Source organism: Somniosus microcephalus, chromosome 14 (genome assembly GCF_052327205.1).
Source record: "Somniosus microcephalus isolate GS21.2 chromosome 14, FLI_Smic_1.0, whole genome shotgun sequence".
NCBI classification, from domain to species: domain Eukaryota; kingdom Metazoa; phylum Chordata; class Chondrichthyes; order Squaliformes; family Somniosidae; genus Somniosus; species Somniosus microcephalus.
Window position 1 is genome coordinate 73,402,893 of NC_141000.1, and position 13,283 is coordinate 73,416,175.

At 43.0% G+C, this 13,283-nt stretch overlaps 1 protein-coding gene across 1 annotated transcript in view; it reads right to left on the reverse strand.

Moving 5' to 3' along the window:
- Window positions 1-1,024: 1,024 nt before the first annotated feature.
- The window catches only part of LOC147107560 (amine oxidase [flavin-containing] B-like), a 238,634-nt gene continuing 226,375 nt past the window's right edge, over window positions 1,025-13,283 (reverse strand). Inside the window, 3 exon segments of the mRNA XM_086006682.1 lie at window positions 1,025-5,934; window positions 5,936-6,064; window positions 8,293-8,355. Of these exon segments, the coding sequence (XP_085862808.1) occupies window positions 5,905-5,934; window positions 5,936-6,064; window positions 8,293-8,355 (222 nt within the window). The 3' untranslated portion in view covers window positions 1,025-5,904.

The following is a 13,283-nucleotide window of genomic DNA, read 5'->3' on the forward strand; positions in this document are numbered from 1 at the left end:
GCTGCTGCGTGTGGCGCAGGCTGCACATAGCGCTGTGAAATTCAGTAGTAGCGCCCCAAGCAGGAGGTGGAGTGCTTTCCAGTAGCGCCTCACCTCCTGCTTGGGGCGCTACTACTGAATTTACGGCGGAGGGGCGCTAACTTTTTCGGGGTGCTAAAATTAGTTCCTTCTCTGGGTGCTGTGCAGCCATATTTTTAAAATATTGCCCTGGACCTCCAAGGTGTTGAGGAATATTTATGTTGAAAGTTACTGATACTTGGTAGACATCCTTTATTCTTTCTTCCCAATTTCTTCTTTTCCCCTGAATCTGCTGCAGGGACCTTCCCCTTTCACTTGGTCTGGGTCTACCACTAGTAGCCATAGTGACTGAGGAATATGGAGGGAAGCACTGATGCATATGCCCCATAGATGGTGTTTGTCGGGTCTCTAAACATTAGGCTATCGTGAATTATGATGAAGGATTAACTGCTAGGCAGCCCTTTCTGGGGGAGCAGTCTGTGGTGACCTTGAATGAGTGCTTGACAGAGTCATGCTTTCATCCTCCCTGAGAGCAGGTAAGATGCGATAGTGCCTGTTCCAACATTTCAAATTTGCAAGTACCAGTGCAGTTGCAGTTTCTTTGAACCTAGTACAAGCAGCTTGTGCTACATCAATCATATCTAGCTCTTCCCAATGGGAGAGGTCTTTTTCCCCAAGTTGTTGTATTTGAGGTACAGTTACCAGAATCAGCAGCAGCTGCATTGTTGATATCATCACTACTTCCATCTTGGATTTCTTTTCTTCTCTCCGTAGTGGAAGATCTCTGCTAGTCACGAGTAACAAAATCATAAACATATTTAGAAAGTTAAGTGTTTACAATTTTTCTACATATACCACACACAGAAAATCTTTCCCATGTGGGAACTCAAGACTCTAATTGTCTCGGTTGCGTATATTACCTTACCCATGGTGTTTGCAGGATAACCCAATGAGGAAGAACTACAAATTCCAAGGATATTTTTAAATCAAGACATTTACCCAGCAATATTTTCACATCAGTTTATTACTAGATCAGTAACCAGTAGTATTCATTTTATGTTATATAAGCACAAGGTTGATTTAAAACATTAGGGGCTAGATTTTCAGTATAGACAGTTTTGGGGCGCTAACCTTAGCGCCCGCCCGAAGTTAGCGCCCGCCCCAAAGTAGCGCCCCGTTGCCGGAAATTCAGTGGCTTCGCCCTAAGAGGTTGGTGGAGCGCTAAAAGAGGCGTTCCACTACTATCTTTAGGCGCTAACAGAGCGCAACACCCGAGCTTGGGCGCAGCGCACGGCAGACACTCTGGTGCCAGTGAGCTCTTAAAGGGGAAGGGTGCATGTGTTTTTTTCAAAGGCACAGTCTGGGGGGGAAAAGAGGATGATGATGATGATGATGATGATGAGGAGGAGGAGGAGGAGGAGGAGGAGGAGGAGGAGGAGGAGGAGGAGGAGGAGGAGGAGGAGGAGGAGAATAATAATAATACACCGTTCACAACAACACACTGGATCCTTCCACACAACACATGCAGACTGCCGTTTATAGTGCAGGAGGAGTGCCCTTTAATTTGCGCTCCCCAGGGTGTGTTGCGTTCCATTTTACAAACGCTCTGGACGCCAGCCGCACAATGGGGCGGTCCGACTGAAGTTTGGATTCAGGGCGGCCAAAGGGCGTTGCACGAGGATGTGACGTCATTTTCTGCGTGCGCATCTGGGCGGCCGCTAAACTTTGCGCCGGCGCTAACGGGCAACTTAATTTGGGGCGGGGCGCAAACTGCGCTGCGCCCGGGCGCTACACGCATAGCGCCCGAAAATCACTTCTCTTAAGGCGCTAACTGCTGGCGCAAGCAACTGAAAATCTAGCCCTAGATCCCATGTGAATTGTTCAAAAAGATTTTACAGCAAATCTTTCATTATTTAAGTGTATGCTGTCACTTATTGCAAAACCTGCTAGCACAAGTTACTTGTTACTTCTCAAAGTTACTTGCATTAGTCATTAACATTCTATGGACCAGTGAGAAATGACCGATGCCTTGCCGTGCTGATTGGTGGCCTTATGCAAAATTAAACCATCATTAGCTCTATCAAGCAGTTCAGACATTAGCATGAGCTTTGCGCACAGTTCAAACGAAACACTGGTTTGCTTATCTATCAGCACATTACAGGTGACACCAGATTTACATTGTTTGTGTACCAGTGTAGAAATAAAATGCTACAATTGACAATATAAAACTTTTAAATGTTACAGCTTGAAAATGTGCACACTGAAAAGTCACAGTCACGTAGGCACTTGAGAAAAGAAAATACCACAAAGGAATAAGGCACAAAGACTAAACTCACAATGGAGGGAATTTTTACTTGCTGACGTGCTGGGAGCAGTGGGGTGGGGTGGGGGGTGTCCAGTAGCACGCGGGAAACCCAGAAGTGCAGCGAGTCGGTCAGTGGCTTTTTAACCCAGCCACTGCATTTGCATCGGACTTCCAGGTTTCCCAGCCAATTAGGCTGAGCAGGCGTGATGACAACCCGCATGAGTTGATTTCAACTACAGTATTTAAAGGGACACCGCAAAGATGACATTTGATGGATTCTGGAGTTGGGAGTACAACACAAGGAACTGTCAGAATGGAGTTCCACCATTCAAAGCCTGCACCTAGCTTTAGTGACACCTCCCTGGATGTGCTGCCGGGGGCTGCAAGGGCCCGCAGGGAGATACTGTTCCCTACTGAAGGAAGGAAGAAGCCTGCCAGCGAAACCAAGAAGGTGTGGCTAGAGGTGGCTCATGAGGCGAGCAGCAGGAGTGTGGTGCCACGCTCCTGATTCAATGCCGAAGGCAGTTTAATGACCTATGGCAGGAAAGGTGAGTACAGTGGCACATTCAACTGCATCCTAATGTGTGTGTCACAAACCCCTCACTGACTTCTCAAGCCTACTAGGTTTTTACCTGGTGACTCACACATCACGGGTGAGCAAGAGCAGATGGTGGAGACAGGGACAGCAGTGGAGAGTCCATATCAGAGGCCACAGGACGCTCTAAGCTCTGCTCAGCTGGATGCAGATGCTGAACCTTGGGTGCTGTCAACAAAGACGATGCTTCTGGCGCAGCAGCAAAGAATATGCGATATACTGGCAGGCTTTCCAGCCGCACTGTGCACGGTTGCAGAGAGATTGGAGGAGTCTGTCTCACGCATGAGTGGCATGATGTCGCAGGCCTTTGCGATTATGTCTGCATGGAAAGAGTGGACACCTGCATGGAGCATCAAACCCGGCAATCACACGAGTGCATGCAGGCCCTCACCAATGGCTTGCACACTACGAATGCCACCTTAAATAGGATGACTGATACCCTAGCCTTGGCTGCTCATCGCCCCACTGATCTGCAGCAAAGTGTTCTCCAGCTCATTTCTAGCATGGAAGTGAGGGTGGGCCATGAGAGGAATGTGGAGCGGCAGGTCTGTGGGGAGCAAGCTGTTGCTGCTCCTGCTGGTGGTGCTCTTGCTGGTGCTCCTCCTGCTGCTGCTGGTGCTGTTGATGCTGCTGGTCATCTTGGTCCTCATCTGAGGTCCAAAGTAAAACAGCATAAGTGGCACACATGCTGATCTGATGGATCACGGCTCCAAAGTGGAGATCAGATGTATTAACCTCCAAAGTTGTGAAAGTAACGTCTCAGTACAAGAACTGTGAACAAAAGCCTTTCACACAATCAGACAAGAAAGCAGCTGTGAGGTTTCAGTACTTATTGGAATATTTGCCTATTATTTCTTCAGACCCCTCAATTGGGAACTCGCCTTGCTTACACTGGCGAGTTCCAGGAAGCCCGGGAAACCTGTGCACCCACAGTTAAATCTCAAAACCCATGTTAATATCGCCCTTAATGAGCTATTAACATCGTGAAATTGACAACCTGCCTCTCCCAAGGGAGTTGTTCATACGCAGCCTAACACACTGCAGTTAAATGTGGAAGTCGGCGGGTTGGAGCCAGTTTCCTGAAGGGCTGTCAATTTCCACACTTTTACCCCCCACCTGCTCCCAAACCCACGCGCTCCTGCAAGTAAAAATTCACCCCAATGTCTTTGGAAAAGAGACAGAATCAGCATCACTGTAGAATGTTCAAATACATTAATTTTGCCATAGACACTGATACCCAAATTGCACTGTCCATCACTGTATTTCCATATCTGTTTTAGCACAATTACACTGAACTCACATGTTTAACACCTATTCATAACATTTTGGATTCATTGTTACATGCATTTGCACTGTAAAGTTACTTTTTTAATACATTAGTTTAATAAAATGATAATTCACTGTTTCGGCTTTTGTGACATCATCAATCTAGATCCTGATTTTTAACATGTAACTTTGTTCTTAATCTTAATTTGGTCAATTAAACATTTTCAAAGTATTAACATAATTAATAAGACTGTAAAATAAAATCTTTGCCCAACAGATGACTGATCAGAAGGGTTAGGATTTAGTCCAGAACTTAAAATGTTTAAAATGAGTTTATGTTGGTACAATTAGGTCTCAACTATTTTCGTTAATATATGGAAACCGGAATAAGGAAGAAAAATTGAAAAATACAGGTATCAGAAAGTGCCTGGACTTACTCATTCCCAAACACAAATCAGAAAGTCGGGATTAAATCATTCAATGTTTCCCTTCTGATCTTCACATTTCAAAAGTGCAGAGTAACATCAGCATGAAGAGCTTATCAGTCCATTCAGTAATTATTTTTAATAGGTCTATTGGGACCCTTGATTAGAGATATCTGGAGCTAAGTGCCACAGTGCTGGTTGTTAAAGCTGAATAAAATCAGAACCATTTTTTTGATATTTAAAAAAATACTGGTGTGTGTTATTTTAATCAATATTTATGTGAATCTATGCTTTTAACATAAATTTTAAAGTAGGACATGAACAATTTTTTAAAGATGAATTCCTTATGAAACAGACACCTATGGTGTATGGACAGGATGCCCGAGCTGCCTAAAATCTACTGGCTGGGTTGATCAGATTTTCACAGCTGGCACGGAGAATTCCTGGAGGTGAAGGACCACGTATTATACTATCGAGTATTCCTGTACAAAACTTCTCACTGTCATTTGTTCTCAAACTTTGTTACTGCAAGTTAGTTATTTTTTATATGCATCTCAGAGGCATTAAATGCAATTTAGGAGCTTAAAAAGGCATCACTATCTAAGACAGATGGATAATAATGAGGATTATTGATGGATAAAAATGAGGATTATTGATGTTTTAGTATCACTTAGTTCTACACGTTATGCCAACGGTTTCTGTAATAAGGTTCAGCTACTGTAAACAGAATTATAGGTAGAAATTTAGCAATCAAAACACAAGAACACAGTAACCAAGAATGCAATCATCAAGGACTAGCTGTCTGCATAGTATAAGACATCTTCCAAAAATCTAAAATTTGTTAATGTAACGTGTAAAATCATGAAAAATTTAACATAAGTTGTATCAAAAGATAACCGATGCATGCAAAACCATGGATTTCTAATACCAACAGCAAGTTCAATTATGACTTACTATCTCTCAGTAAGTTAGAGTAAAATTCATGGAAACCCTACAAAGAAATAAGGATTCATGATAACATTTTCATCTGTAGTTTTCCTCATGGGAAACTAAATGATTGTATAAATCAGCAGAGCGGAAATATTTTTAGAAGATTAGCACAACTGGCAGATGATGACCGTGAAACTGTGCATTAAGGAAGAGGTGACGGGTCTGGCTGTCGAAGTATCTCCTACTTAATTCTTTCTCAGCAGTCAATTTCAATTCAATTCAAATCGCTTTATTGGCATGATAAGGTCCATCTTATGTTGCCAAAGCATCAAAATACATTTATGGTTGAACACATAAACGCAGTTCTATTCATAGTGTATAAACAGGTTCCTTTTTATATGCAAAGAGCCCTACAGCAGCTGCAGAAGTGAGGAATGTTGACCATCCAAAAAGCTTTAAACATCCTGAAACTGAAGGCAAGTTTCTCTCCCAGAACGTTGTCTTGATTGGAATTCCAGGAACATCCTGAAAGAAATATTTAGATTGACATCAGGGGCCTAGCTCAGTGAAAAAGTATTTTCAAGACCCACGCATCGCCTTAACCAAACAGGAGGATAAACCTGCAAAAGACTCAATATGTGAGGGGACAAAGGGAGAATTATAATAATACCGCACAACTAGATGATTACATGTTTGAGTTCTCAACAGTCTGATACAAGAACATCCCAGAATTTTATCAGTCTTTAAGCAAGCCAGATTAGAAAATGGAGGAGACCAGTTCACTGTACTCTGTGTTAGAGAGAGAGCGATATGATCACCTATCAGTCGAGTTGTTGTTCTCCCAAAGGCTCCTTTTTGTTGTATAAAAAAGCTGAATGTGATGAGGTTAGCAACGGTAGATATAAAGCCAGTACTGTACGATCAAATAAAGTTCGGGTTCATTTTGGGGGGAAGAAAGTCTCAAGTGTTAGTATGAAAACTAGAGGAGGATCTTGACAGCACAGTCGTCAGCTGACACAAATATGATGCGACATGTAGTGGGAAACTGATCCCCAGAGCTGCAATACTGAAAATTTAAAGGATGCAATTAGCCTCATATTTTTATAAAATTGCAGTAAATTTTTGCTATTTTAGGTACCCTTCCCTCACCAGCTACTCCGGTGATGTCAATAATGGGGCCTGTGTCTCAGAGCAGCTTCATCCATTTTAATAAGGGACAGCATTTTAGACCAATCAGAGAATTGATCCAGAGATCCTAACCCCAGAAAAAAATATAACCTGAGAAACACACTATTGACAGGGTCCTATGGTGTATGCAATCATTAGAGAGATTTTCTAACAGCAATAGAAGGAAACTACCAATAAGCATAGATTTTTAACTGACTAATCTTTTTTAAAGTTTTAATTAAGATTACATATCGCAATTTAAAAAAAGGAAACCATGCTCTAATGCACTAGAGACTTTCCTCAGTGAAATACAGACTGATGACATCTGAGAGGTTATATAGAGAGATAATGGAAAAAGAACTGCTTAATAGTTAAGTGTGGCAATTTTAGGGAAATTGGGCAGCGGTCAGTGTGGGAATCATAAGTTGGTATATGAAGATTTTTAAAATTACTTCATTAGTACACAAGCATGTGCATATGACAAAAACTACTAACTGAATCCACTACAATTTCCATCAATGCTATTGTAGTACTAATTATTTTAAGAATGTACAGAACAATTTATTTAAAAGCAGCTGTAGGTCCCAGTTGATGAATATAAAGACCGATAGGTAAAATGTGATGCTTCAATTGTCAGTTGGCCTCTAGCAGGAAGTCTATGAGACCATAGACCAGTGGTGGGCAAAATCTGGCCCGCTGGACCTGACAGAAATAGAATGCGAACCGGAGCTCGAGCTGCACATTAGTCTATCCACTTTTACTTCTTGTAGGTCAGAAATGGACCCGAACTGCAGCCAGGGAACACACAGTAATGCTTAATTCAATTTATCAATTCGCAAAAGCGATTCTCCATGGCCCGTTCTTACAAGGATCCATTCCGCGATTCTGGGTCCCAATGACGGACGTCTGTACCCAGAATGCACTGCGTATTCGAACGTGACCTATTCATTTTAGAGTCGAGTCATGGCTGCTCATCTCCATGACTATTTTACCGAAGAAAGAGACCGCTGCTGGGTCTTTCCTCTCCCGGTATCCAGAGTACAATGGCAGGGGAGCTCTCATCGCCGTCTTAGACACGGGAATGGATCCCAGACCACAAGGACTCCAGGTAACGCGATTGTAGTTCAGGTCTTGCGAAGCCTCGGGCTCCCATACTCAGCGCACTAAAAAGAGAACACCTCTCGCGTTGGGAGGCCCCACAGACTCGAGCCATGTAGACTTTCAGTACAACGTGTAACCAGTCCATCAATCATTTCATTCATTTAGCAATGGAAGATTTTACTATTTTACACTACATTTTGTGTATTTAAGATAGTATCTGACTACTATCTGCATTTATGTTGATACAATGTTCCCTCGAATTCTTTTTTCGTGCGCAGTCCCTTTAAATTTGCAGTATCTCTTCCAGCGGCAGGAGCTGGTGAGCAGCCTGTACTGGTCCTTGCGATTGATGCACAATGGGGGAACATGTGCGTGGCCCTCAACAGCTCACCAAAACTTGTTAAGTGGCCCTCCAGCCCAAATAATTGCCCACCCCGCCATAGACAGTACCCAATGAGACATCACAGAAATGTTGAGAAACTTACCAAAGACACGGGTTCAGCCTGCCAGATCTCACTTTCTGAAATTTTCCCCATTTCATACAGGATCTGAAGGAGAAAAAAACCACACAAGTATGTTTTAATAAATTCAGGTTGTATTTCCCAGTGATGGATTTACCCTTAGTAACAGAGAACTGGGTGACAGCTACAAGTTATCTGACATTTGCCAAACGACTGCTGATATCAAATACGGGCAGTAATGTCAATTTAGATCAGCACGCCTACATTATCCTCCTATCCACATCACCAGGACAACATTTCTATTCCGACTAACCCTTTGAGCCTTGCCAAGATTATATGGGGGTAATTTTCCAAATACCCGCGGCAGCAGGAAGCACCACCTCCTACCAGCACGTATCAGAAAATAGTAGGCATGCTCCAATATGTGCTGTCAGTGGACAATATTGTTGTATCCGTGTGTTAATAGAGACACTGAAGACAGGAGTTGGTTTCACAGGTGTTTACTGAACAAAATCTGGAGGGGAACTAACTGATACAACACAATATACAGGCTTATATAGCCCGAGTGGCCATTAGCGGCATTACAGTACAAAGGGGGCTCTTAAAGGCACATACACTACAACTCCTCCCCTTTTAGCCAACCAGTGCATAATATTTTAAGTAATCATTAATTACATGTTACAAGAAAAATAATCTACACATTGCTGCAGTTAATTAATTATAAGTCAGTCTCTCTGGAGGCTTCCTGACTCGGTCCGGAGAACGCCTCGGTGGTGTAGTAGTTTGTGGTGGTGTAGTAGGTTCTTTTGGCAAGGCTGATTCGGCTTGAATGCCAGTGTCGGGTTCATCGGGTTCCAGTATCACTGGATCGGAGGTAGATATGGGTATCTCTACTTCATCATTAGGCGTATAGAGTTGTGGTGTAGGTTGTCCTTTTTCGGATGACTCTATGATTTGGTCAGCATGGCGCCTTATTATGCTTTCTCCGATGTCCACGGAATACATCAGCGGTCCTAGTCGTGTGCAGATAGTTCCAGGCTGCCATTTCTCGGTACGGTAGTCCCGGGCCAAAAATTGTTGACCTATCTGGAAGGTTCTAGTTGGCCTTTCATTCATGCCTTGAAATTGCCGGTTCTCCACGTCCCTTCTGATGCTTGGCTTGATCAAATCCAGCCGGCATCTTAGGCTTCTATTGAAGAACATCATGGCGGGAGTTTGATTTGTAACCATATGTGTTGCATTCCTGTATGCGAACAAGAAGTTATCCACCTTGTGCTGAAGTTTTATGTCTTCATTACCCATGACCTTTATGGCCTTCTTGAAGGTCTGGACAAACCTTTCAGCCAATCCATTGCTGGTGGGATGGTATGGGGCGGACGTGTAGTGCTTAACCCCATTGTTTTTTTAAGAACTTCCTGAATTCTTTGGACACAAATTGCGGTCCATTATCAGAACAGATCTATTCAGGCAGCCCATTCCTGGCAAATATGGTCCTTAATACTGTGATGGTTTTTTCCGTGGTGGTGGAGGACATCTTTATTACCTCCGGCCACTTGGAGTGTGCATCAACCGCGATTAAGAACATTGAGTCCATAAATGGACCAGCAAAGTCGATGTGTACCCTTTGCCAGGGAGATGAGGGCCACTCCCATGGATGTAGAGGGGCTTGTGGTGGAGCGTTTTGGACCTTCTGGCATCCTAGGCCACTCTTGGTCATTTCTTCGATGTCTCCATCGATACCTGGCCACCATACAAACGCCCTGGCTAGGTTCTTCATTTTCACTCCACCCAGATGCCCCTCGTGACGCTCCTTTAGAACTTTATCCTGGAGTTTGGGTGGAATCACCACTCTGGATCCACACATCAAGGTTCCTCGGCACACTGACAGCTGTTCTCTTCTTTGCGAGAATGCTGGCAACAGTGGTTCGCCATGTGCTGGCCATCCCTTCACTGTTAAATCGTAGACTCGTGAGAGAGTCGGGTCATTTCTAGTTTCCCTTTCAATGGCATAATTTGTTACTGGTAGACATTCGACTATGGTAGAGTGGAAAATCTCCACTGGGCCTACGGTAGGTGCTTCTTCTACCGTTGGTAACGGTAGGCGCGATAAACCGTCAGCATTCCCATGCTGTTTTGATCCTTTGTATTCTATGTTATATTGGTGTGCCCCTAGAAAAAGGGACCACCTCTGTAGCCTTTGCGCTGTCATAATGGGAACACCCTTTTTAGGGTTGAATATGGAGATGAGGGGTTGATGGTCAGTCAACAAGGTAAATTTTTGTCCGTGTAGGTAATGGTTGAATTTCTTCACTCCCCATACCAGGCTGAGTGCTTCCCTGTCGATTTGGGCATAGTTACGCTCAGCTGAGTTCAATGAGCGTGACGCAAAAGCTATCGGCCGTTCCGAGCCATCAGGGAACTTATGCGATAATACTGCTCCTACGCCGTAAGGGGATGCATCGCACGCCAGTCTGATTGGCAGTGATGGGTTGTAATGAGCCAAAACTTCTTTGGACGCGATTAAGTCTTTGCATTTATGGAAGGCACGTTTACAGTCTTCGCTCCATTTCCAAATTACTCCTGTTTGTAGCAGTTCATTAAGAGGGTGCAGAAGAGTTGATAAGTTCGGTAAAAATTTATGATAGTAATTTATTAATCCCAGGAAAGACCTTAATTGCGAAACATTTTCAGGTGCTGGGGCTTTTATGACCGTTTCAATTTTTTCAGGTGACTTATGCAACCCTTCCTTATTAATTATGTGGCCACAATATGATATTTGCAGTGGGAGGGGATGGATCCAGTCGTCGTGGTCCATGTTGGTACAAACGACATAGATAGGACTCGGAAGCCGGTTCTGTTAAAGGAGTATGAGCAGCTAGGGGTCAAATTAAAAAACAGAACCTCAAGGGTAATAATCTCTGGATTATTACCTGAGCCACGAGCGAATTTGGCTAGGACAAATAAAATAAGCGAGTTAAATGCGTGGCTCAAAGACTGGTGTGGGAGAAATGGGTTTTGCTTCCTGGGACACTGGCACCAGTACTGGGGCAGGAGGGAGCTGTTCCATTGGGACGGGCTTCACTTGGCCAGTGCTGGGACTAGAGTCCTGGCGGATCATATAAGTAGGGCTGTAGAGAGGGCTTTAAACTAAGTAGTGGGGGGGAGGTTCCTAGAGAGCAAATAATAAAAATGACAACAGAGAAGGTCATAGACTTAGGTAGCAGTGGGGAAATTAAAAACCAGAGCGTGTCAGGAAGGGGCAGAAGGTATGGAGTAAAAGGTAAAGTAATAAAAGGGCAAAAGCAGGAACTAAGTGTCACAAAACACATTTGAAAGTTCTCTATCTGAATGCACGTAGCATTCGTAACAAAATAGACGAGTTAATGGCACAAATAGCTACATATGGGTATGATCTTGTGGCCATTACAGTAACATGGCTGCAGGGTGACAATGCCTGGGAATTAAACATACCAGGTTATTTCACAATCAGGAAGGACAGGCAGGAAGGAAGGGAAGGTGGGGTGGCTATGTTAATAAAGGAAGGAATCACTGTAATACAGAGAAATGATATTGGGTCAAAAGATCAGGATAATGAAACAGTTTGGGTGGAGATAAGGAATAATAAGGGGAAAAAAACACTAGTGGGCATAGTCTATAGGCCTCCGAACAGTTGCAACTCGGTTGGACGGAGTATCAATCAGGAAATAGTTGAGGCTTGTAATAAGGGAACATCTATAATTATGGGGGATTTTAACTATCATATTAATTGGACAAATCAAATTGGGCAGGGCTGCCTTGAGGATGAGTTCATTGTGTATTAGGGATGGGTTTCTTGAGCAGTATGTAACTGAACCGACCGGGGGCAAGCAACCTTAGATCTGGTCCTGTGTAACGAGACAGGATTAATTAAAAATGTCCTAGTAAAGGATCCCCTTGGAATGAGTGACCATAACATGGTTGAATTCCATATTCAATTAGAGGGTGAGGAGGTTGGATCTCAAACAAGCGTGCTAAGCTTGAATAAAGGAGGCTATGAAGGTATGAGAGTGGAACTGAGTAGAGTGGATTGGGAAAATAGATTAAAGGGTAAGACGATACATGATCAGTGGTGTACATTTAAGGAGTTATTTTACAGCTTCCAAAAAATATATATTCCACTGAGAAGAAAAGGGTGTAAAAGAAAAGACAGCCATCCGTGGCTAAGTAAAGAAATTAAGGATAGTATTCGACTAAAAACAAGAGCATATAAGGTAGCCAAATCTAGTGGGAGGATAGAGGATTGGGAAAACTTTAAAAGACAGCAAAAAATAACAAAAAGATTGATTAAGAAAGGGAAGATAGATTATGAAAAGAAATTACCAAAAAATATAAAAACAGATAGTAAGAGTTTTTATAGTTATATAAAAAGAAAAAGGGTGGCTAAAGTAAATGTTGGTCCCTTAGAGGATGAGACCAGGAAATTAATGGTGGGAAATATGGAGATGGCAAAAACACTGAAAGAATATTTTGTATCAGTCTTTACAGTAGAAGACACTAAGAATATCCCAACACTGGACAAGCAGGGGGCTATAGGGGGGGAGGAGATAAACACGATCAAAATCACTAAGGAAGTGGTACTCGGTAAAATAATGGGACTCAAGGCGGATAAATCACCTGGACCTGATGGCTTACATCCTAGGGTCTTGAGGGAAGTGGCGGTCGGGATTGTGGATGCATTGGTAATAATCTTCCAAAACTCCCTGGACTCAGCAAAGGTCCCGGCAGACTGGAAAACTGCTAATGTAACACCCTTATTTAAAAATGGCAGTAGACAGAAGGCTGGAAATTATGGACCGGTTAGCCTAACATCTGTGGTAGGTAAAATTTTGGAGTCCATTATTAAGGAGACAGTAACAGAACATTTGGATAATCATAATTTAATAAGACAAAGTCAGCATGGTTTTATGAAGGGGAAGTCATGTTTGACAAATTTGCTGGAGTTCTTTGAGGAAGTAACATATAGGGTGGATAAAGGT